This window comes from Sinocyclocheilus grahami, unplaced genomic scaffold (genome assembly GCF_001515645.1).
Source record: "Sinocyclocheilus grahami isolate Dianchi unplaced genomic scaffold, SAMN03320097.WGS_v1.1 scaffold408.1, whole genome shotgun sequence".
NCBI classification, from domain to species: Eukaryota; Metazoa; Chordata; class Actinopteri; order Cypriniformes; family Cyprinidae; genus Sinocyclocheilus; species Sinocyclocheilus grahami.
Window position 1 is genome coordinate 152133 of NW_015505587.1, and position 24603 is coordinate 176735.

Sequence of the window (24603 nt, forward strand, 5' to 3'; positions counted from 1 at the left end):
AGTTCTGACATTCTGCTAAACTTCTCTCTCTCTTTTTTTTATATAATAATAAGGGGTTTAAAAGACAATTCATATTCAATAAAATTACTAATTTAACTGTACTGACAGTATTGGATGAGAACGTCATTTGAACTAAATTGAGCTGAATAATGACACTAACTTTGCAACATCATCACTGTTATTGAACTGAACTAAATCAACACTGAACCTACTTGAGCTGAATACTGACACTATTATCTTCTGTAGAGCTGCTTTACAGTTAAAATTGATCAACTGACAAATCTTACAACATTAACACTTATTTTCCTGTTTATTAATGTGAAGCTGCTTTGAAGCAATCTGCATTGTATGAAATGCTATAATAATAAATGTGACTTCATTTGACTTGGCTAGAATAAGAAACCAAACAGGTTTGGAAAGACATCTGTCCCCAACTGTTTTCTTACTGTCTCTCCTGCTCCAGTTGTTCCTCCACAGATTCGATCTTGGCCTCCAGGGCGACGACACTGAGGCGATGTTTCCCCTTCACGGCCCCCTCCATCTCATTGAGACGAGTTTTCAGCTCTTTATTCTGCCTCTCCAGAGTCTCCCGTGCGCTCTCGCTCTTCTGCGCCAGCGTCCTCTCTCCAGATAACTGGACTGTAAGTGTCTCAACCTAACAGAAACAGATGGAGAGAGGGGCTCTGTCTCTGTTTGTTTTTCTGATAGTATAGTGCGTGTTTGTGTGTTTCTTTGTGTACCTGTAAAATGCTCTTCCTCTGCCTCTCGGCTAGTAGTTCAGCGTTACATTGTTCCTCCTCCAACTCTTCCTCCAGCTGAGTGATTCTGGCCTCAAGACGCCGCTTCTCTTCCAACAGTGCAGATCTGCAGGGGAAACAAAGTTTCACAACATGAGTCCTATTTATTTTTTTAATAAACAGGCCTGGTGTTCAATAATGTGGACCTATGAATTGTGCACAATAAGACAAGGAACACGTATTAAGAAAGTAAAAAGGGGTCATTTTAATTTAATCACTGGACCTCAACACAAGCACATATACTGACTTTCCAGTTGTACTGTTGACGATTTCATCTGCAAGCTCATCTCTCTCCTGTTGGGCCTGTCTCCGCTGCCTCTCAGAAACGGCCAGCTCCTGAGAAAATGTCAAAATAAGAAAAAAAATATATTAGAGAGACGCACAGAGTTAAAATATCTTCTGGGTTACACAGGCAGAGTAACACACCTCTGTCAGCTGTAATAGTTCTGCTTCCAGCGTCTGCAGCCGTTTCTCGCTGTCCTTTGACTGGGTGACAATCTCGTCTCGAGCTAACTTGGTCTCATCAAGCTCACGAATAAGCTCCTTCATCTGAGTCTGAAAAACACACAGGAACACAATGAATATTCACATAAGGGCTCTTCAGCTGTCAGCCTGCAGGCCAAATCAGATTCATCTATCAAATTTATACGGCTCCTTTAATTTATTTAAATGAAATCTGATCTTTGTATTGAAATAACTGAGTTTTGGTTTACAATAAATATTCCAAACGTCACTCCTGATAAGCAACTAGTTATAATCACAACTCTCAACAACACAATTGTATAAATGTGTTGTGATTTATATAATGATTAATTGAATCGACGAACCTGGAGACGTTTCATCTGTCTAAGTGCTTCCTCTCTGCCTCGATTGGATGCTTCCACCTGAGCCTCCGCCTCCTGCAGCTCTGTTTCCAGTTGTTTCTTGATAGTCAAAGCCTGAGCTCTCTGAGTTTTCTCCTCCTCAAGCATTGTTTCAAGTTCTCGCACCTGAACAAGTGATAGAAGAAACAAATATAGAGCAAGAGAGTAAAGGAGGTCAAGATCAGTTCTTTTTAGCCCTGGACATCTTCAAATATTATCTTGTATCTTCACTTCTTCATTCTGCTGAAGGCAGTTACCTGTTTGTTGAGTGCTCTCCTCTTTTCTTCCCCTTTCTCCTCCTTAGTGCTGATCTCTCTCTCAAACTGAGCTCTAAGAGCCTGAAGGGTGACTTCCAATCTGAGGCGAGCGTTTTCCGCCTCTGCCAGCTCATCCTCCAGCTCCTGGGTCTGTTCTTTCATAGACTGGGCTTCTGTTTCTAAAGCCCGTCGAGAACGTTCTAGCTCATGCACCTGAGGAGGCGTGACAAAGAGAAAGAAAAATAAAGATACGCTCTTGTTATTACTATGTTATTACATGTTAATAAATATCATATAAGTGCATTGGTAAAAAGCAAGCTGTACATTTTTGCCCACGTCATCTTGGGTATTGACGAGCTGCTCCATCTCCAGGCGGAGTTGCTTATTAGTTCTCTCCAGCTCATCTCTCTGCTCTGTTGCTTCCTGCAAGGCTCTAGAGAGAGACAGGAAACGCGTCTCTTTCTCTCGACTCTCTGCTTCTGCGCGGTCCTGTTCCTCCTGTAGACGGGCACTAACTGCTTTCTCCTCTGCCAAACACTGAAGGGTAAAGATCAAACGGTGATGAATAGCTGCTCTTCTCATTTTCAAGGTTTTTTACTTTTTTTACCACAGTCAATCCATCGATTAATCCAACCATCTATCCATCATCAACCAGACCATTTTTCCATCCATGCATACATCTATTCGTCATTCCATCCACCAGTCAATCCATCCATCTCTCCAGCCTTCCAAGTCAATCCGTTCATGCATCCATTCATCCAGTCAAATCATCCATCCATTCATTCAATTCACCCACCCATCCACCAGTCAATACATTCATTCTTCCAGTCAATTCAACATTCATCCATCCAATCAATCCATCCCTCCATCCATCATCCATTCATCAATCCATCCAATCCATCTCTCCACCATCCCATCAGTTGATCCATCCATCCATCCATCCACCACTCAATCCATCCATCCATCCATCTCTCCACCATCCCATCAGTTGATCCATCCATCCACCACACAATCTATCCATTTATCTGTCTGTCCATCCATCCTTCCATCCTCCAATCATTCCATCATTCCGTCCATCCATTAGTCAATCCATCAATTAATCCATCCATCCATCCACTACTCAATCCATTCATCATTCCATCCATCTCTTCATGCATCCATTCAACCAGTCAAACCATCCACCCATTCATACATCCCTTCAATCCACCAGTCAGTCGATTCATTCATCCGGTCAATCCACCCTTCCATCCATCCCGCCCTCCCTCTCTGTGTTTCCTATTGTACCTGATCAAATTTCTTCTGCCGCTTCTCCAGAGCAGTGCAGTTCTGTCTTTCTCTCTGTAAAGCAATGGTCATGTCCTCTATCTCTTCTCTCAGCCGTTCTTTCTGTCTCTCGATGCGTTCTTTCTCTTCTTCTTTTGCTCTCTCTCTCTGTATGGCGTTCTCCAGCTCTCTCTGCATCTTCCTCCTGGCCTCCTCCCCGGCCTCCACCGCTGAATTCATTTCCTCTGTCTGCCTTTTTAGATCAGACAGCTGCATGGACACATAAACATAATATCATAAAACAGAGTAAAGATACAACAACAGGTTTTTTCTTGGGTGAAAAAATGGATGTGTACCTGTTGTGTATAGTTCTGAATCTGGCGTGTAAGTTCTCTGGTCTTCTCCTCCTCCTCCTCTAGCCTCTCCATCAATCCAGCTTTTTCTTCCTCTAAAGCACGTACACGTGAGCCCAGCGCCAACTTCTGCCGTGTCTCTTCCTGCAGTAGCTCCTAAAACGTAGCACACACACACACATACAAAGCATGCTTAAGAGGCCATCACATTCACAGTCTCAGAGACAACACATTCTCCTAAGATCTGCTTTAAAATAGAAAAACAATCAGACTGTGCAGAGAAACTCTGGCAGATTTCATTTCCTATTCATCCATTTCAAAAGGGTTTCTTCAAAAGCAGTTCAGTTAAGCCCCATGAGCCTATTAATATGTAGTGGAAAAGAGCAAATTAAAACACATACACACTAGCAAACACACACATTCGTTACCTGCACATCGTGTAGTTGGCTCTCCAGACTGCTGACGTCCTTACTCAGGCGGTGAGATTTGGACTCAGATGAGGATAGGGAACTGGAGAGAGACTCAAGCTCCGACTGAGAGGGAAATATTTCAAAGTTAGGATGTTTTAAAACTGGTTTGATTCATTGGTTCATTTGTAACATCATGGTTGGTCAACCAGCAAATTAACAGCTTGGATCAGCTAATGACCAGTTTGGACCAACTAGAAACCAGCTACCATGTACCAAAACAGCTACCAGCTTAAACTAGATTTTCCAGAGAGGAAAGGGTGTCTGTTAAATATCATGGGCAAAAAAGCTCTACTGTATTGTCATTGTCTACTTTCAATAGTGTAGCAATGTACTGTATGAAGCATAGCTTATACAGAACTCACATTCAAACCAAGCAGCTTTCTTTTGATCAGTGCAGTGTAGCGTCTGCGTAGAATCATGCATGATCTTTGGGTTTTATGGCTTAAGAGACCCTTTCAGCTGTTGACATTTGCATATAAATTACAATCCTGGTCACAGACGTTACACTTATATGGGTGCTAAATGTCAAATGCCCCCCCCCCCCATCAGGGAGATGCTAACCAGTTTCACCACCCTCGCCTCATTTGGAGTTTCAAACACATTCCAAAGAGACGTAAATGACCCCCGATGCCGGGCAACGATGGGCCTGGCTGACCAAGCAAACTAACACACACACACACAAACACACACACACATAAAAACCGTTACTCTATTATACTCTACAAATATATCTGGTATATTGCATGTGTTGTTTGTATGTGTCCCTATTAGATTAGCTGAGTTACCACTCATTATTTGTATTAGTTAAAGCCCTAAACACTGATATTCAGGTGTATGGATGTATCTCTGGTTCAATATATTCTAAATGTTTCTTTCTTGGTATCAATATTATCTGGACTTTATTCCTCAAACAATGATGTACACTATGTGATTGTGAAACACATCATACGATTTGTACTATATTTTGGGTTAAAACTACAGAAATTCCAGACCGGCCATAAAACATGCAAATGTGCCATAGAAGGGAAACAAAGGAAACTTCTCCCGCTCAAAAATTCATGCCTCTGATTGGCCATTCCACCCAAAAGGGGGGTGTGCATAGGAACCCTCAAAAGTGATTAGCCCGAAATAATCTTTGCTCAGAAACCCTCTTCGTTTGAGACAACACCTTTCCAAGACTCTCAAGATCTTCCTCTTGAGTTTTATTTTCCGGCAGTTTTTACTTTCAAGTAACGTTAGTCGCTGTGGACTTTTCCTTCAGAAGAACCAGAAGTAAAAACTTCCAGCTGACTCCTCACGAACTCATCAAAAGACCTCCGTTATCTACCGCATCCGGACTCTTTTTCAGCAATCGAAACCAATGCAAGTAACCGCTTGAAATTATTCAGATGCGTGTTTAAATTTCAGTCCCTTTTAAGGTGATTTTTGGATTCTTTGATGATTTTTCAGAGGTTGTGGTTAAGTGATGTGAAATACTGCCATTCTTTTTCTATTCTCTCTCTTTTCCTTACTTTGTTTAATTCTGTGTATATAGAAGTGTTTTGCTTAGTTATATGTTAGATATAGTTTCATTTATTAAATCCCTTATATTCACAACGGATTGTCTCTGTTTGCTGCTCACAATTCGAAGTCAATGCATGTGTGAACCCTTGCTACATTTTGCTAAATTACTGCTAGCACTGCACAAAGAAGGACAGTTTATTCTTCCTTGGCCAGGAAAATAAGTTCCTTGAATTGATAAATGATTATATTGTCTGCTCGGTGGACAGACAGATCAAATAATTGTAATATTGATTCTGCTACAGTTAATTCGAAGATATAATCGAAATATTTATTATTAATCATAACCAGTTATAATTAGTCATAAATATTTCCCTTTTTAGAGCTGAAAAACCCTACAGCAGCTAATTCACTTAACCAACTTGAACCCACTGCAAAATCTGCAAGGGGATATCTTTTGCCCTCATGGGAAACTCCCAATAGAATCTTATTGAAACATAGAATCTCATTGAAACTGGATTTCACACATGAAAATTGGCCTAAAAACACAAATTTGGAACCGAACTGAACTAAACAACCTGAGTTTACATGAATTGTACATCTTATCAGGTAGACTTGGGTGCTGTTCCCTGGTGCCCACTACATTTTGGAAAACCGTTTTTTTCCCCTCCATAAACCAAAATATTGAACTGCTTGCAAAACAGGCTTGGGTACACACTGTGAAAGTAGTGGCCTTAGTCGAAAAGCAAAATGCTTCCAATTAAGCCTATTTCCTCTCTTTTCCCCATTTTTACCTGGAGTTTACCGAGTCGTTCCTCTCGCTCCTCTCTTTCTCTCTCAGCCTGTGCAAGGCGTGCGTTGAGTTCCTGTAACTGTCCCTCTGCTCGCTTTCTACCCCTCTCGCTCTCCATCTTCCCTCCCTGTAAAGTCTTCAGCTCAGCACTCAGGTTCATGCGCTCCTCCTCCAGAATGGCCTTTGTCTTCTCCAGAGACTGACGAGACTGTGAACATACACGCACATCAAAGATTGGCAACTTACGAAAACATACCTGACTTCCCAGTGTAACAACAGCTTGTAAACATGTTTTATTCAACATAAAACGCTAAGACTCACTCTCTTGGCATTGTCCAGTTGCTCCTGTAGGGAGTCTATAGCAGCGGTGTGCTTGATGCGAAGCTCTGACAGGTGGGCTTCATGACGACGGGTCTCCTCCTCTAAACATCTCTGAAGCTCTCCTAATTCAGCCTCACGACGAGACCTAAACAAACACACACACTTAATCTGGTTAAATAAAGCTGTCCAAAATGCCTGTGCTTAACTACAGTCTACCCTTCTGAAAAAGAAGTATGCTTAATTGTAATGAACGTGCACTTGAAGTGTAACTATTTTTTTTAAACTGCACTTGTAGATAATATAATATGAATTAAATAAAAGGCCACTTAAGTGTGTATCATAAAACTATTCTCTCTTTAAGAACACTTAAGCACACATTTAAAAAGTGCACAATTAAACGTTTTAAAATACAAATCATTATGTTTTAATCTTTTGTTGTTTTTTAAAGTACACTTATTTTGATGTGTTGACCAACATAAAAAAGCACATGTAAATTACTTTTAATAAATGAATAAATTGTGTAAAGTAACTGAAGTGTGTTATTTAATATTACATTTAAAGTTACTATATTTTAAATGCACTAAATTGCAACTTAATCATTACAAATGTGTAATTACACATAATTTAAATACAAACTTCAATAGAAATTACATTAACATGCATTAAGTGTCCAAAAACATTACTTAAGTACATATTTAAGTATATATATACAAAGTATACTATTTCTGTAGTAAGTACTCTTTTCAAAAGTGTATTTCTTTTTCACATGGGTAGAATAGTGATTTTCTCATTAGTTGACTGTTTAGTGACTGTTTAATATTGAAATCAGTCTTTAAAATGTATGCCTTTTTGTATGAAAAGATTTTCACTAGATATGATTAAAAACAGTACGCACACACCTGAGCTCTTGCTGAGCAGCTGTAGTGTCCAATGTATCTTCTAGTTCAGTCCTCAAAGCCTCTAACTCCTCGCCCAGATCTCTCCTCTGTTTCTCAGCTCTCTCCCTCATTCCTCTTTCATTCTCCACCTCCTCTTTGAGCTCAGAGACCTGAGACATGGCCTCTCTCAGGGCTCTCTGAGCCTCTGCACGACGTGCCCCCTCTTCTTCCAGCCTGAGAGAGAAAAAATGATGAGATGTCATTCTTAAGTACTATTACTTCTTAAAGTGACTGTGCTACGAGGATATAAGGTAGACTTATGTTTGTGCATGTACCGTGACTGTAGTGTGGTGATCTCTTTCTCTCTTTGGCTCACGCTGCCTCTCAGCTCAGTGACGAGTAAGCTCAGGTCAGACAGCTGCTCTTGGGCCTCCACTGCCTCTCCTTCCATCCGCCTCTTCCACTTTTCCTGTTCCAGACGGCCCTGCTCTTCCCTCTTCAGACGCTCTAAGGGAACGGAAGAGACATTTATATATCTGTTTGTGCTGTGTTTATGTACCTGTAAAGGAATAGTCCACCCCAAAAATAAGATTATGTTAATTATTTGTTATTTCTGTTATTTATTTGTATTCTGAATTAGCCTCATGCTACCCCAACCTATTAGCTGTTATTTCTACATGGAAGACAAAAGGAGATTTTTTTTAAGAATTGATGCTGTCCTTTTCCATACCAATATGGCTCATACTGTAGAGAAAATGTCTTTCAAGCTTCAAAAAGGACAAAAAAACACCATTAACACCATTAAAACACAATAAATTTGCCATATAGTTCATATGATTTGTTCATATTATTTCTGAAGTCATATAAGCTACTCTTTGAGCTTTTATAGTTATATATAGTCATTTTCTTGTGTTTGATTATTATTTATTTACATTAAATACATTATTTATTTATTTTATTTTGTTAAATTTTTTATGTTTTAAGTGAAGTCTCTTATGCGCACAAAGGCTGCATTTGTTTAACCAAAATGCAGTAAAACAGCAATATTGTGAAATATTATAACAATTTAAAATAATACGTTTTCTGTTTTAATACATTTCAAAATTTTATTTATTTCTGTGTTGGCAAAGTTGAATTTTCTGCTGTCATTACTACAGTCTTCAGTGTCACATGACCATTCAGTAATCATTCTAATTAGTTGATTCAAGTTGATTGAAGTCCCTGTAAAGTCAATTCTGAGAATTGTTTCTATAACGCATTATAAATGTTACAAATGTATTGCTGAAACACATTACAAAGACTGTGAATTCTGTAGTACTGAATAGTGGAGTTAGATCGTTAAACAGTTCTGTGTTCAGGATTTTTTGGGCGGGGTTCGATGACGCATTGGAGCCACCGATCATGGCCCCTCCCCTAACACTATAATAACTGCCGATGACGCACTGGAGCAAATATGTATGGGCAAATATGTATGGGCAAATATGTATGGCTTTGTAAATCCAATTAAGCTGCTAGGAGCATCCATTTAGGCTGTAGCGGTATTTGACAGTAAAGAGGCGGCAGCTTTCCCGCGAGTGGGTGTGGTTTCAGCGCAGACAGCAGACACGCCCCCAGCATTTGAGAGCAGAGGATACCGCCCATTTTTTCAAGATTTTGATCACTTATTTTATGTACTTAGCAGATTTTTTAATAATAGTGGTTAATAATACATTTTTCTGTGGTGTGACAAACTCAGAAAACATACTTAATATTGACTTTACGGGGACTTTAAGAAATATTAAGAGATAATCGATATTGTGAAAACCATAATACATTTTTGTCAGGATTCTTTGGTAAATAGAAAGTTTTATTTGCATTTAAAATTACATTTTTTTGAAACAATCAAAAGTCACTTTTGACCTTACTAAATAAAAGTAAAATAATCTCAATAAATAAATAAACAAACAGACATACTGACCCCAAACAGTTTTGTAAGTAAAGATTGCCATAATCATGGTTCTCAAAATGTAATAAATGCAGTCTTGAAATCTTGGAAACAAAGCCCAAATTCAACAGATCCAATGAATCATCTACACTTTTTAAATGCATAATTAACACAAGGACAGTTACCTTCTAAATCAGCGATGACAGCTTCCTGTTTGTTTTTCAGCTTGTTAAGACTCTTCACCTTCTCCTCTTCCTCTGTGAGTTGATCTGTCACTTCATTCAATCTCTCTTCCAGCTGTTTTTTCTCCTGAAAGAGAGAAAAATTCATGAGCCACTGTACCATTGGAGCTGCATTCAAACAACAATCCTCTTCTCTTTAACTACCTTGCTTAATCTGTCTCTCTGCTCTCCCAAAGTCAAGGTCTCGGCCTCCAGACTTTTCACTTTGCTTTCCAGGGTGACTTTCTCCAGCTGGAGGCGCTGACGTGTCCCCTCTTCCTCCTCTAGCTGTTCCTCCAGATCCTGAGCGAAAGAAACAGTGATGTTGACAGAAGATCCTCAATAGTGGGCACCAGACACAGACAGAAACATCCATCCTCCTCACCTGCATATGTTGCTGTATTCGCTTCTTTTCATTGGTCAGCTGAAGGGTCCTCTCCTCTTCCTCCTCCAATCGGCTCTCAAGCTCTCCCAACACATCTTCAAGTTCCTGTTTACGACTGGCCAGCCGTGCTCTCATTTCCTCTGCCTCTGCGAATAACTCCGCCTCCGCCTGCAGCTGGTCAGTCAGTACCGACTTCTCCTCCATCAGCTTTCAAAGAGGACAACAAGATGAATGTGGAAATCAAACAAATGAACACTTTCTTGTTTTGGTGTACATACTTGTTTGGTCAAACATGCTCAACAAAATTGAGTGAACCGAGGAAATAAAGTTACCTGTTGGTTTTTTCTGTCCAGTTCAGAAAAGTCATGCTCTAGTTTACTCAGCTTGTCTTTGGCTTTCTGAATCTGTGCTTCCCGAGCTTGAATCTCTTCATCCTGGCGGGTCACCTGTAGCAAGGGCTTCACCTGGAGGAGAGGTCAAAGGTCAAAAAGCAAACTAATATTTTAACAGCAAACGTTCTGAAGGTTCTTATTACACTGAAGACTGGAGTAATGGCAGCTGAAAATTCAACTTTGCCATCACTGGAATAAATTACATTTTAAAATGTATTAAAATATAAAACTATACTATTTCACAATATTAGCATTTTTACTACTTTTGATCAAATATATGCAGCTTTGGAGAACATAAGAGACTTCATTCAAAAACCTTATCGACCCTAAACCTTTGAACTGTGTGTAATTCTGAGTATCCAGTAAGAGAGTATGGGTCACATTACCACTTTATTACATTATATATTGATAAAAAAGTTCCATAGTATTTGTGTTTGCATGTTAGCATTCTAACTAAATGCATTACCTTAAAATATCATCATTTGGCCTACTTAATTTTTAAGTTTATATGACATGTTGTGTAGTGCTGTGTGTTACCTTGGTGAAGAGTCTCCACCACTGCCAGTTTCTGAGCTTCAGGTATGCTGCACAATTCCTCTGCATCACACGCAGAGCACTGAGCTGCTGCTGCTTCTTATGGAACGCCCTGAAAGAACACGTCAATTAATACGCATACATACACATATTACACCCCATACACACACAGACGTTTACCTCCTGGCAAGGTATCCACGGGCCACGCTCTGGAAGCGGATGATGGTGTCAGTGATCTTCAAGTCTCGTTCTTCCTCCAGGTGAGCCAAAACTCCAGCCCGGAAGAACACCTTACTCTGTCCCACCCGGAAAAGATTCTTGTCCAGCTCCAAAGCACTGATCTATAAGTACAGGAACGATACATAATCAACAACCTGTATTGACTAAACTCACATTGACCTTTCCTACTCTGATCCTAAAGCATCTGTGCTGTTCACATTTATTAATCAGAAACTAATATAATATAATATCCTCTATCAAATCAATATTGTGAACTCAGCCAAAAAGGTTTATGTTTGAATGACATCACTTACCATTAGCTCACACGCCTGTTTGCCATCCATAAAGGTTCGAGGAATAGCATTTGGAGTCAAGATCTCATACCTGAGACAAATAAGACAATATAAGATTTCTCATTTATGTAAGCTATAAACGTTTACTTACTTTACTTATGTTAATGGGGACATTCCATAGACTTATATTGTTTTTATGTACAGCTAGTTATGAATAACCTAACCTTTTGCCTGATTTAGCTCACTTCTGGGTAAATTTCTTTTCCTCAAAATATGGTTAAGCAGGATACACACACACCTCTGTCTGAACTCCTGGAATGGGATGCGGTTTGGGAAGCCCTGTCTGCAGATCCTAATTCCCTCCAGCACCCCATTACATCTTAGCTGATCCAGAACCAAGTGAGGACTCAACTTCCCTGCCTGTGATAATTTAAAGAACAAAAATGAGGGATGCTCCAATATTAAAACGATGAAACAACTGATATTACATTCAATACTATTTTATACTCTAAATAAATAAAACACATCAAATTAAAAACAACTATTTAAAATGCTATATGTGAATTTAATGTACAATATGAAAAATAGCTATTCATGCTAAAAAAATACATTTAAGAATGACAGCAATGACAGCAAATCTAATCTAAGGCTGTATCCGAAATCACCCCCATACCCTTAAATAGGGCACTATTTGAGAGGACAGCCATTTTTAGTGGTGTCCGAAACCATAGTGGATGTTCTCCATGCACTCATTCAATCCCACAATGCACCGCAAAAATGAGTGTACAACCGGTGCACGCTCAACGGCTAGAGAATACCCATAACGCACTGTGAGAGTCATGCACCGAATGAATTGCAGCGTCTCGCCAGAAGATGGCGCCCGCAGCTGAATCATCCATCCCATCCATTCATTTTACAAAGCGCTCGTCCATGGCGTACAGAGTAATACAACACATGTATAAATTAATTGTAAATTGATTATTAAATTGTTTAAATAGGGTTTATACATACGGAGCCCCGCACATGACATGCAAGAAAAAATAAATAAATCGTGCGCACGATTTACTAATTAGTTCCCTCGATGTACTAAAACGTGCACACGATTACTATTTCGTTCCCTTGATTTGCTAATTTGTTCCCTCAATTTGCTAAATCGTGCACACAATTTACTAATTCGTTCTCTCAATTTATAAATCGTGTGCACGATATAGCAAAGCGAAGGAACGAATTAGTAAATCGTGCGCACAATTTATAAATTGAGGGAACAGAATAGTAAATCGTGCACACGATTTAGGCTACGTCCACATGAAGCCAGAGCTTTCCCTATCCGATCTTTTTTTCCCCTCGTCTCAAGAAATATCTGTCCACACGAAACCAACACAAAACGATGTAATATACATGCCAGACCAGTATGTGGCGCTGTAATTCTGCCACAGAGATACACTTAAAACAGAGAAGAAGACCTGGACTATGTGCATAAACCTTGTGCGCGGTATACAAACGAACATGGAACAATACATTTATTAATCTGTGTTAATGTTAGTTAAAGGTGCAATAGGTGATTGGCTTCAGAAACATTTTTGTTATGCTGGTTAAAAGTCTCTTCGCATCCTGATAGCAATCATTAAGTTAATTGGTCTAAATATATTTATCTGTATTTATATATTCTGTGGAAGGCGTAGGACCAAGAAATGTTCGTCCAATCAAAACGCTCGGTCCAAGCTTTTTAATTGGCTTTCCTACCTGCCTGTCAACGTATGTATCTGCATACCTCTGCGCACCGGGTTCGCGCAGACAGGATACGTCATCAGCGCGTTCACGCATGCTGTGCAGACAGAGCGAGAATGGCAGACAAACATCAACAACCCGATCTTCCTTCCTGGTATTGTAGTACTTTTACTAACTGTACTATAAAGTTTTCTCACCGGTGTATGACACATGATGTAGCCCAGCGGTTCCCAATTCTAGTCCTCGCGATTCAGATAACCAGCTGTGTTCCGATCGATATGATAACACAGTGTTCTTTCCGCCTTCCTCCTTGAGCGGGGGAAATCCTTTGAAGTTTACTTCACTTCGGAACATGGGCTGGAATTGGGAACCGCTGATGTAGCCTATTGTAGTAATGTTGTTTCTGGTATTCTGGTCTGTGAGCGTATATGTGTTCAGGGGGCGTGGATTTGGACGGCGATTGCAGGGAGGGTGGGACGTTCGCTTTCAGTGCTATCAGGCTAAAGTTAGCATTTTCCAAGATCTCCTACTGCACCTTTAATAAAAAGACAATCGTTCAGTGTTTGTTCATGTTTTTGTTGCTGTTACGTGACGTAGCGGTGTCTGACTAGGGGCGAGACGTGGGCTGATGACATCATCGTTTCAGAAAATATACGGATTCGCTGTCCACATGAAAACGCAAGGGCGGATTTTTCAGATTTATCCACTCTGGGGTGGAAACCAAAAAATATCGGTTTCACTCTCCCAAAACACCGGATCCGTGTGGACGAAATGCCTATACGATTCAAAATGTATGCGTATACAGCTAAACGCATCTCCGTGTGGACGGGGCCTTAGTCTACAATTTTTTTCCTGCATTCCATGTGTGGGGCTCCATATTTACATAATTTCCGTGACAGAGTTCAAGATAAATCCTTTAATCTTACTACTGGAGCTGCTAGTTTGCCAGTTTCAAATGATTATTTGAACATTAAACAGCAAGCACAAACTATGCAAAAGAGGCAGTCCTTCCGGTGCACACAGTGTCCAAATTCACTCACTCCTTTTAGTGAACTGAATTAGTGACCTAATGTAGTGAATGAGGGTATAGGGGGGGATTTCGGATTAAGCCTAAATGAGCATGCATACTTAAATAGACAATATTCACCGATAACAATACATTTTAATTAACATTTTGTGCAACCGTACAATAAACATTTTACTATCAGTTATATACTATATGAAACTTTTAAAAAGGCACTTAGGTCAAATGATAAGTTCTCATTAAGAAAGGAGAAATACTATGGCAATTATCCATTTTTAGTAAGATTCTTTCTTACCCTTTTCTCATGGTTAGGGATGATGCAGCGCAGGAAGTTGGGGTTGGTGTTACGGAGGGTGGCCATCAGTTTAGTCAGGGACTCTTTGTAGAGTTGTCCCACCGTGCGGAACATGCCCTTCTTCGTCTTGAGCCCGGCAGCCCCAAAACTCACCGGTCCACTGCTCTCACCAGATGACACCTGATCCAGACCCACAATCCTCTCGACTGACAAGCACAAAACAGGGATGTTATTGTATAAAATGAACATGTGCATTGAGCACTATGACTTTACATTAGTGCTATTAAAACATACATACTTTACAAGAACTTTCTGTTCAGGTAGAAGTCTTAGTATGAATGTATTGTACTGAGACCTTTAACATTTACCAAACAGAAAAAAAATCTACGTTTAAAGCACATTAAGAAAGATGCTTCACGACGAATAAACTAGAGACAAGCGGATCACAACTATCTAATGTTAAACCAAACTGAACTAATTCGAATGAGCTCTATAGCAACTCATGAATAGAAAAACTACACATTCTGCTAAACTACAGTGCAAAACAGCAACCCACACATCACATCACAATCTGATGCTATGAAAGAGAGATGAAAGAAAGAGTGAAGGGTTAATCAACAGTTAGATGAACTGATGGAGAGGTTAAAAGAGGAAGAGCTTGTTCCCTCAATTTGCTAAATCGTGCACACAATTTACTAATTCGTTCTCTCAATTTATAAATCGTGTGCACGATTTAGCAAAACGAAGGAACGAATTAGTAAATCGTGCGCACAATTTATAAATTGAGGGAACAGAATAGTAAATCGTGCACACGATTTAGGATACGTCCACATGAAGCCAGAGCTTTCCCTATCCGATCTTTTTTTCCCCTCGTCTCAAGAAATATCTGTCCACACGAAACCAACACAAAACGATGTAATATACATGCCAGACCAGTATGTGGCGCTGTAATTCTGCCACAGAGATACACTTAAAACAGAGAAGAAGACCTGGACTATGTGCATAAACCTTGTGCGCGGTATACAAACGAACATGGAACAATACATTTATTAATCTGTGTTAATGTTAGTTAAAGGTGCAATAGGTGATTGGCTTCAGAAACATTTTTGTTATGCTGGTTAAAAGTCTCTTCGCATCCTGATAGCAATCATTAAGTTAATTGGTCTAAATATATTTATCTGTATTTATATATTCTGTGGAAGGCGTATTCAGATAACCAGCTGTGTTCCGATCGATATGATAACACAGTGTTCTTTCCGCCTTCCTCCTTGAGCGGGGGAAATCCTTTGAAGTTTACTTCACTTCGGAACATGGGCTGGAATTGGGAACCGCTGATGTAGCCTATTGTAGTAATGTTGTTTCTGGTATTCTGGTCTGTGAGCGTATATGTGTTCAGGGGGCGTGGATTTGGACGGCGATTGCAGGGAGGGTGGGACGTTCGCTTTCAGTGCTATCAGGCTAAAGTTAGCATTTTCCAAGATCTCCTACTGCACCTTTAATAAAAAGACAATCGTTCAGTGTTTGTTCATGTTTTTGTTGCTGTTACATGACGTAGCGGTGTCTGACGAGGGGCGAGACGTGGGCTGATGACATCATCGTTTCAGAAAATATACGGATTCGCTGTCCACATGAAAACGCAAGGGCGGATTTTTCAGATTTATCCACTCTGGGGTGGAAACCAAAAAATATCGGTTTCACTCTCCCAAAACACCGGATCCGTGTGGACGAAATGCCTATACGATTCAAAATGTATGCGTATACAGCTAACCGCATCTCCGTGTGGACGGGGCCTTAGTCTACAATTTTTTTCCTGCATTCCATGTGTGGGGCTCCATATTTACATAATTTCCGTGACAGAGTTCAAGATAAATCCTTTAATCTTACTACTGGAGCTGCTAGTTTGCCAGTTTCAAATGATTATTTGAACATTAAACAGCAAGCACAAACTATGCAAAAGAGGCAGTCCTTCCGGTGCACACAGTGTCCAAATTCACTCACTCCTTTTAGTGAACTGAATTAGTGACCTAATGTAGTGAATGAGGGTATAGGGGGGGATTTCGGATTAAGCCTAAATGAGCATGCATACTTAAATAGACAATATTCACCGATAACAATACATTTTAATTAACATTTTGTGCAACCGTACAATAAACATTTTACTATCAGTTATATACTATATGAAACTTTTAAAAAGGCACTTAGGTCAAATGATAAGTTCTCATTAAGAAAGGAGAAATACTATGGCAATTATCCATTTTTAGTAAGATTCTTTCTTACCCTTTTCTCATGGTTAGGGATGATGCAGCGCAGGAAGTTGGGGTTGGTGTTACGGAGGGTGGCCATCAGTTTAGTCAGGGACTCTTTGTAGAGTTGTCCCACCGTGCGGAACATGCCCTTCTTCGTCTTGAGCCCGGCAGCCCCAAAACTCACCGGTCCACTGCTCTCACCAGATGACACCTGATCCAGACCCACAATCCTCTCGACTGACAAGCACAAAACAGGGATGTTATTGTATAAAATGAACATGTGCATTGAGCACTATGACTTTACATTAGTGCTATTAAAACATACATACTTTACAAGAACTTTCTGTTCAGGTAGAAGTCTTAGTATGAATGTATTGTACTGAGACCTTTAACATTTACCAAACAGAAAAAAAATCTACGTTTAAAGCACATTAAGAAAGATGCTTCACGACGAATAAACTAGAGACAAGCGGATCACAACTATCTAATGTTAAACCAAAACGCATCTCCGTGTGGACGGGGCCTTAGTCTACAATTTTTTTCCTGCATTCCATGTGTGGGGCTCCATATTTACATAATTTCCGTGACAGAGTTCAAGATAAATCCTTTAATCTTACTACTGGAGCTGCTAGTTTGCCAGTTTCAAATGATTATTTGAACATTAAACAGCAAGCACAAACTATGCAAAAGAGGCAGTCCTTCCGGTGCACACAGTGTCCAAATTCACTCACTCCTTTTAGTGAACTGAATTAGTGACCTAATGTAGTGAATGAGGGTATAGGGGGGGATTTCGGATTAAGCCTAAATGAGCATGCATACTTAAATAGACAATATTCACCGATAACAATACATTTTAATTAACATTTTGTGCAACCGTACAATAAACATTTTACTATCAGTTATATACTATATGAAACTTTTAAAAAGGCACTTAGGTCAAATGATAAGTTCTCATTAAGAAAGGAGAAATACTATGGCAATTATCCATTTTTAGTAAGATTCTTTCTTACCCTTTTCTCATGGTTAGGGATGATGCAGCGCAGGAAGTTGGGGTTGGTGTTACGGAGGGTGGCCATCAGTTTAGTCAGGGACTCTTTGTAGAGTTGTCCCACCGTGCGGAACATGCCCTTCTTCGTCTTGAGCCCGGCAGCCCCAAAACTCACCGGTCCACTGCTCTCACCAGATGACACCTGATCCAGACCCACAATCCTCTCGACTGACAAGCACAAAACAGGGATGTTATTGTATAAAATGAACATGTGCATTGAGCACTATGACTTTACATTAGTGCTATTAAAACATACATACTTTACAAGAACCAGAAAGATTTTTTTTTCTGTTCAGGTAGAAGTCTTAGTATGAATGTATTGTACTGAGACCTTTAACATTTACCAAACAGAAAAAAAATCTACGTTTAAAGCACATTAAGAAAGATGCTTCACGACGAATAAACTAGAGACAAGCGGATCACAACTATCTAATGTTAAACCAAACTGAACTAATTCGAATGAGCTCTATAGCAACTCATGAATAGAAAAACTACACATTCTGCTAAACTACAGTGCAAAACAGCAACCCACACATCACATCACAATCTGATGCTATGAAAGAGAGATGAAAGAAAGAGTGAAGGGTTAATCAACAGTTAGATGAACTGATGGAGAGGTTAAAAGAGGAAGAGCAGAAAAACCTACTGCTGTCAGTGCCATTGGTTTGCAGCGTGGCATAAGAGTCGAAAAAGTACACGCGAGGAAGAGTTTGAATATCTGAGAGAAGAGAAGAGAAGAGAAGAGAAGAGAAGAGAAGAGAAGAGAAGAGAAGAGAAGAGAAGAGAAGAGAAGAGAAGAGAAGACAAGAGAAGAGAAGAGAAGAGAAGAGAAGAGAAGAGAAGAGAAGAGAAGAGAAGAGAAGAGAAGAGAAGAGAAGAGAAGAGAAGAGAAGAGAAGAGAAGAGAAGAGAAGAGAAGAGAAGAGAAGAGAAGAGAAGAGAAGAGAAGAGAAGAGAAGAGAAGAGAAGACATCACAAAGCAAAGCGTTAGTCTATAGTAGATTACATTATTAAATATTAGTAGTGAAATTAAAAATGAATTATTAATACTGCATTATCAAACATTTATTAATAAATAATTGTACCAGTTTGTAATTGTACCAAACAATTAATTTATTATTTATTATTGTTGTTGATGTTAAAAATAATAAACATTAATAATTATTTATTTATTTAAACAAACAAATTATTATTATTAGTAGTAGTAGTAGTTGTCTTGCTTCTGAATTTGAAACTTTGGGAAGTAATAATAATAATAATAATAATTGCATTTATTTGTTTATTGTCTTCTGAAATTTTGGGAAATTAATAATAATATTATTAATAATAATAATACCAACAACAACAACAAGATTATCATTTGTTTATTTGCTTGTTTCTGCTTAAAATATTAGTAATAGAATAAAATAATAATATTGCATTATTAACCAATTATTAATAAATAACAATTATATATTATCTTTAAGGCTGTAATTAAGCCACTTAAAGGTTTGTACTGTTTGTACCAGTTTGTAACTGTATGAAGAAATTAATTAATTTATTGTTGGTGGTGATGTTGTTGATGTTAATAATAATATATATTTGTTATTAATTTAATTATTAATTTATTTATCCTAATAATAATAATAATAATAGTAATAATAATACCTGTATTTTATTTGACGACTTGACTTTATTACTTTACTTTACTTTACTCAACTCACCCTCCCTCCAGAGCTCAGAGATGAAGGGGTCAGATGACTGGTGCAGGAGAGACGCAATATTATCATTCAACGGATCCATGTTCTTTATCAGCCACTCATCTGCCTTATAGTCCACCTAGAGTAAGAAACTCCATTATGACTTCATGTTGACTAGAAAACAGAGAAATGGAGGATACACTGTGGCAAAAATATAAATCTGACCTTGCCAGCATAGTGTATAATGGAGAAGTCGGCCTCTTCTCTAAGCTGCCGCGGCCGCATGAACTTCGAGTGTGAACCCTGCTCAGCTGACAGCTTGTCCACAAATGAGCGATCAGTTGCCCTTGGAAACCAACACTCCTCATCCAACAATGCCAGGACACCAGGAGGATGAACCTGTGGAGCAAACCAGTCAGAAACACTATAAAGACACAGCATGTCAAATCAGGTGGTTCTCTATGATGTGAATTAAGATCTACACACACACACACACTGACCGGTCTCTCAATGAGGTCGATACAGGGCTGAAGATCCAGACCGAAGTCGATGAAGTTCCACTCGATGCCCTCTCGCTGGTACTCCTCTTGCTCCAGTACAAACATGGTGTGATTGAACAGCTGCTGTAGTTTCTCATTAGTGTAGTTGATACATAACTGCTCGAATGAGTTCAGCTGTTGTGAGAGAGACAAAGGGAGAGATTAATATCTATCAGCAGAATAATAAACAATCACTAAGACCCTCGCATATCGCCCACCTGGAAGATCTCAAATCCAGCGATGTCCAGGATCCCGATGAATGAGGCTCCCTGACGCTGTCTGCGGTCCAGGGCTCTATTGATCCGGTGCACCAGCCAGCGGAACAGACGCTCATATGTGGCCTTCGCCAAAGCCTCCACTGCGAAATCAGCCTGAACACACCCACAGAAATGGGAAAAAAAAGAATGTTTCTATAGTACAGCATTGTTGAAGTAAAAGTATATTACTGTAGGTGGTCTTAATGTGTGACGATGTTCACAGCTGGTTCAGACAAAAGCTGTGATATATTGCTTGATGCTTTGACACCTACTAAAAATTAGCCATATATTAAAATTCTGAAATATGAATATTTAATTTGATTTAACTTAAGAATGAATATTTAAATTAAGTCAATCGTTTTAGTGTAAAAAATGGTCCCTTTCTGTGTCAACGAGGCTATTTGTAGTTGCTGTAGTATTTCAAAGCACTACATGAAGCCACAAAAACACACACCTGCTGCTTGGTCTGAGCCTTCTGGACGTACTCGCGGCCCACTTTGATGCGGGGAGTGAGAATGGCTCGGCTAAACTCCAGTACACTGATGCCCAGCAGGTGGCTGAGTTTCTGCGCTGCTGTGTCATCCGGCATTGAGGCCTGATCTGTGTTCTTCTCTTTGTGAAACGTGATGTTCCCAAACTGCAGCACTGCAGAGATCACCTTTAACATAGCTGAAGAGAGAGAGAGAGAGAGAGAGAGAGAAATAGCAAGATGGACAGAAGGATGGAAAATAAATTTTATTTTTCAGATTTCATGTACATATTTTATAAAATCTTCTAGATCTATTTGAGACCCTCCTCTCTTACATGTGGATTCTTCCTGTGTGAAGCCCATGATAGTCACTGAGTCCATTGTCTGAGTGAAGTTTTCTGAATCACTCTGACCCGGAACAGGAAGTGACCCCCCGCAGAGGAAGCGATACTGATCCGCACTGCCCAGCAGAAGTTCCTCTACAGAGAGACAATGGATAAATAATTACAATAATAATGTTTGCATAGAAGACAACAGAAACCTTTATATTTTTGACGCTGTGTTGTGTGTGGACTACTGACTTCTCATGGCCTCAGAAGCTCCAGAGAGGAGCTGGTAGAAGATATGGAAGGTTCGCTCGTCTTTAGCCTGACGAATGGCTCGAGACTTCTCCAGCAGATCTGATACACGTGCGGTTTAAAGAAAAATGCACCAATATACACCTTGTTTATATGCTGTACATTATAGGCTTTACTCATTTATTGAGTAAAGTAGCCCAAATTTATGAATGGCACTGGATAACAAAATACAAAGTAGTATCTGCAAACAAAGATGCTTTAACTTTTCTCACAACTAACGTTACTTTTCTGAGCATTTTTTTTTCAATTATCAAACTGGTGTAAAGGTGATTTTAGTGAGTGTATGAAGGATACAGGTCTCAATATTAGCACCAACAATATATCCAGCAACATCAAAATTGATCCTGATGAACTTGCCCTAAAACAAATTGAAAAGCATGTCAGACCAGATCAAAACATCAAGATTTATATCTAGGTTCAAGTGATGATGGTTAGGTGTACTGTTGCAGAGCTTACAAATCTAGAAGAGTTGTCATTTTTGACAGTTTTGGCATTGCCAAAGGCTTCAAGAATGGGGTTTGCCTGCAGTAACTGTCTCTCCAGTTCCCCCTAGACACAGGACAGGAAGAACAGCATGTTAGAGCAGGAATATTAAACACATTCCAGCAAATATCATGCATTCAGAGACCCCGCAGCACCAGCACCAGCAGCATATGACTGCAGCCAAATAACTCTCACACTCTCTTGCACAAACACACATACATGTTTACTTCACTAAATGGAGACTTACCACAGACGTCTATTAATTTTAAATAAAGCAAATTATAATTACTACAGAATCCAAAGATTAACTTGGTGATTATCTAGGTGTGGGGTGTTGATAATGCACAAAAAAGATAATAATAAAAAAATATATATATATTTATATAAAAATTTAATATTTTTAAATAAAGTAAATGTATTATATATTATTTAGGTATACAGAAAATAAAGAAAAATCTAGGCAGTTAACTTAATTTTTTGAAAATTGAAAGAACATGCATTGTTTTTTTCATTGTTTTTTTGTTTTTGTTTTTTTTTGGGGGGGGGGGGGTTACGAAAAAGGAACACACACACACACACACACACACACAAACAGAACAAATAAACCACCTTCTGCTGTAAAATAGGTTTAGACTATTTTCAGAGTTATTCAAACGAATACGAGCAGATGACTTAGCTGGAAGATACTAAACATATGCTGGAACAAAATTAGCAACACATGTAAAGGGAAAGAAAATAATGATCTGTGGAAAAACAGATCGTCTGTCTGAATGAAGGTAGTTCATTTACATTATACCAGGACTGAGGGAATAAACAGGGCAAGACTTTCTGGTAACTTTGACTTTTTGTGGCCTTTAGGCTTCTGCTGGGTCTACTAAGAGAAACAAGTCAAATAGCTACAGCTCAAACTTACATCTCTCCAACTTAAATGTTCATTGTTTTCCAGTCATAAGAAATCATGAGTTTTGATGGCCTGAAAGAGCTGAAGAATATTATTCTGAACTTTCTGCTGTAATTCCACAAATATGTAGTCAAACTCAAATATAACTCACGTGCACAGGATGGACTGATCTTCTCTGTCTGTATGAAGGAAACAATACACATGAAGAGGGACATTAGCATGACCAATGAACAATTAAAGTGATTGCTCTCACCGATTTGAATATGACTCTGAATTATGTGACTGTGAATATGAAACGTTTGCTATTTAAGAGAAAACATATAAATTAATGTAATAACCATGCTTAGAGAATAATAACTTATGTACAAGGATTCAAAGGTAGAGGAGACACCTAAATACACTGCACGTATAACACAGTTACACAAACATATTCATATTGAGAGCATCTACACTGGAGATTCTGAACCAGGTTTTGATTCAGGACCCAGAATTTACATTGGACAATGGAAATCAAGCTGAAATAAAATAATGATTAAAAATACTTATTAAAAAATAATATTTCCATTTCTAGCAAAAACTAACTGAAATAAATAAGTTTAATCTAAAGTATTAAAATGGCTAAAATTGAAAAATAAAGCAAAACAGAAATATAAAAAACTAATGACAAAAGCACATAACAAAATTACTAAAACTTAAAATTAACATTTTAAATATTAAATTAAAGGCTAATCCAAAAATATTAATACATAGTAAATAGCATGTATAGTATATAAATAATGCTAAAATAAAAGTTGCTAAATTGTATTAGCATTAGTCCCAAGTGACAGATGAATCTGCAGCAAAACATCACGCCTCAGGCATCAACAACAAAAGATGACAGTGTTTTCTCCTCCCTTTTAGAAGTTGCTAAGCCTATTTATTTTGCTATTTTACCTATATGCATGATTATATGGTTTGCAACTATTTGCATTTAGCATTTTTCTCTGCTATTCGCAACCCAATCAGACCAGATCTGCAGCGCACCAGCTCAACAGAAATCATCAACTCTGTTCCCCTTTTGTGCTCTGTCTTTACATTTATTTTGAAAGATGAAGCTCGCGATTATGGTAAGGGGCGTTACATTTCCGACGAGTGCTTTCGGTGTTCGGCCAATCACAATGCACTGGGTCAGCTGGCCAATCAGAGCAGACTGCACTTGTCGGAAGGAGGGACTTTGTAGAAAACAAAGCGTTTGAGAGAGGCGGGGCATAGAGGACCTACAATAATGTACAGTATTTGAAAAATAATGTGTTTTTTGAACATTAAAGCATGTCAACATATTCTGTTACACCAAATACACAAAATAATGATCTTTAAAAAAGCATCATATGACCCCTTTAAGTCACATATTTTGATCAGTCCAATGCACATTTTCAAAGTGTTCCAAGATTTTTTTTTAAAGAGCTTTAGGTTTGCTGTGCTTGTCTGTAGGACTGCACAATTTGGGCAAAAATTTTATAAATCAATGTAACTATTATAAAATAAAAACATTAAACAAAATAAATAATGTAAATTGTAAAATAAAAAAGAATTCAGTGTAAAATAAAAAACAATTTATTGTTTAAGAAAAATATAATAATCATCATTTTATTTTACAGTACATGTAACTATTATAAAATAAAAACATTAAACAAAATAAATAATGTAAATTGTAAAATAAAAAAGAATTCAGTGTAAAATAAAAAACAATTTAGTGTTTAAGAAAAATATAATAATAATCTTTTTATTTTACAGTACAACTGTAAAATTACAATAATAGTATTTGAGTCTTAATTTCTTTATTTTGAGCTTTGAT

At 38.5% G+C, this 24603-nt stretch overlaps 1 protein-coding gene across 1 annotated transcript in view; it reads right to left on the reverse strand.

The window, feature by feature from the left end:
• Positions 1–24603, reverse strand: part of LOC107550793 (myosin-10-like) — a 35481-nt gene that overhangs the window by 4037 nt on the left and 6841 nt on the right. The window contains exons 4-35 of the mRNA XM_016232170.1: positions 21842–21934; positions 21680–21743; positions 21329–21427; positions 21083–21226; positions 20733–20947; positions 20240–20392; positions 19983–20156; positions 19708–19881; positions 19507–19621; positions 17767–17972; positions 11762–11883; positions 11485–11554; positions 11132–11292; positions 10955–11063; positions 10358–10489; positions 10026–10232; positions 9806–9943; positions 9605–9728; positions 7831–8002; positions 7517–7729; positions 6618–6762; positions 6298–6504; positions 3962–4066; positions 3537–3689; positions 3202–3450; positions 2242–2454; positions 1918–2130; positions 1625–1786; positions 1224–1352; positions 1045–1133; positions 741–864; positions 447–655 (exon numbers count right to left, since the gene is read on the reverse strand). Coding sequence (XP_016087656.1) covers positions 447–655; positions 741–864; positions 1045–1133; positions 1224–1352; positions 1625–1786; positions 1918–2130; positions 2242–2454; positions 3202–3450; positions 3537–3689; positions 3962–4066; positions 6298–6504; positions 6618–6762; positions 7517–7729; positions 7831–8002; positions 9605–9728; positions 9806–9943; positions 10026–10232; positions 10358–10489; positions 10955–11063; positions 11132–11292; positions 11485–11554; positions 11762–11883; positions 17767–17972; positions 19507–19621; positions 19708–19881; positions 19983–20156; positions 20240–20392; positions 20733–20947; positions 21083–21226; positions 21329–21427; positions 21680–21743; positions 21842–21934 — 4883 coding nt within the window. The remainder of the gene's footprint in view (positions 1–446; positions 656–740; positions 865–1044; positions 1134–1223; positions 1353–1624; positions 1787–1917; positions 2131–2241; positions 2455–3201; positions 3451–3536; positions 3690–3961; positions 4067–6297; positions 6505–6617; positions 6763–7516; positions 7730–7830; positions 8003–9604; positions 9729–9805; positions 9944–10025; positions 10233–10357; positions 10490–10954; positions 11064–11131; positions 11293–11484; positions 11555–11761; positions 11884–17766; positions 17973–19506; positions 19622–19707; positions 19882–19982; positions 20157–20239; positions 20393–20732; positions 20948–21082; positions 21227–21328; positions 21428–21679; positions 21744–21841; positions 21935–24603) is intronic.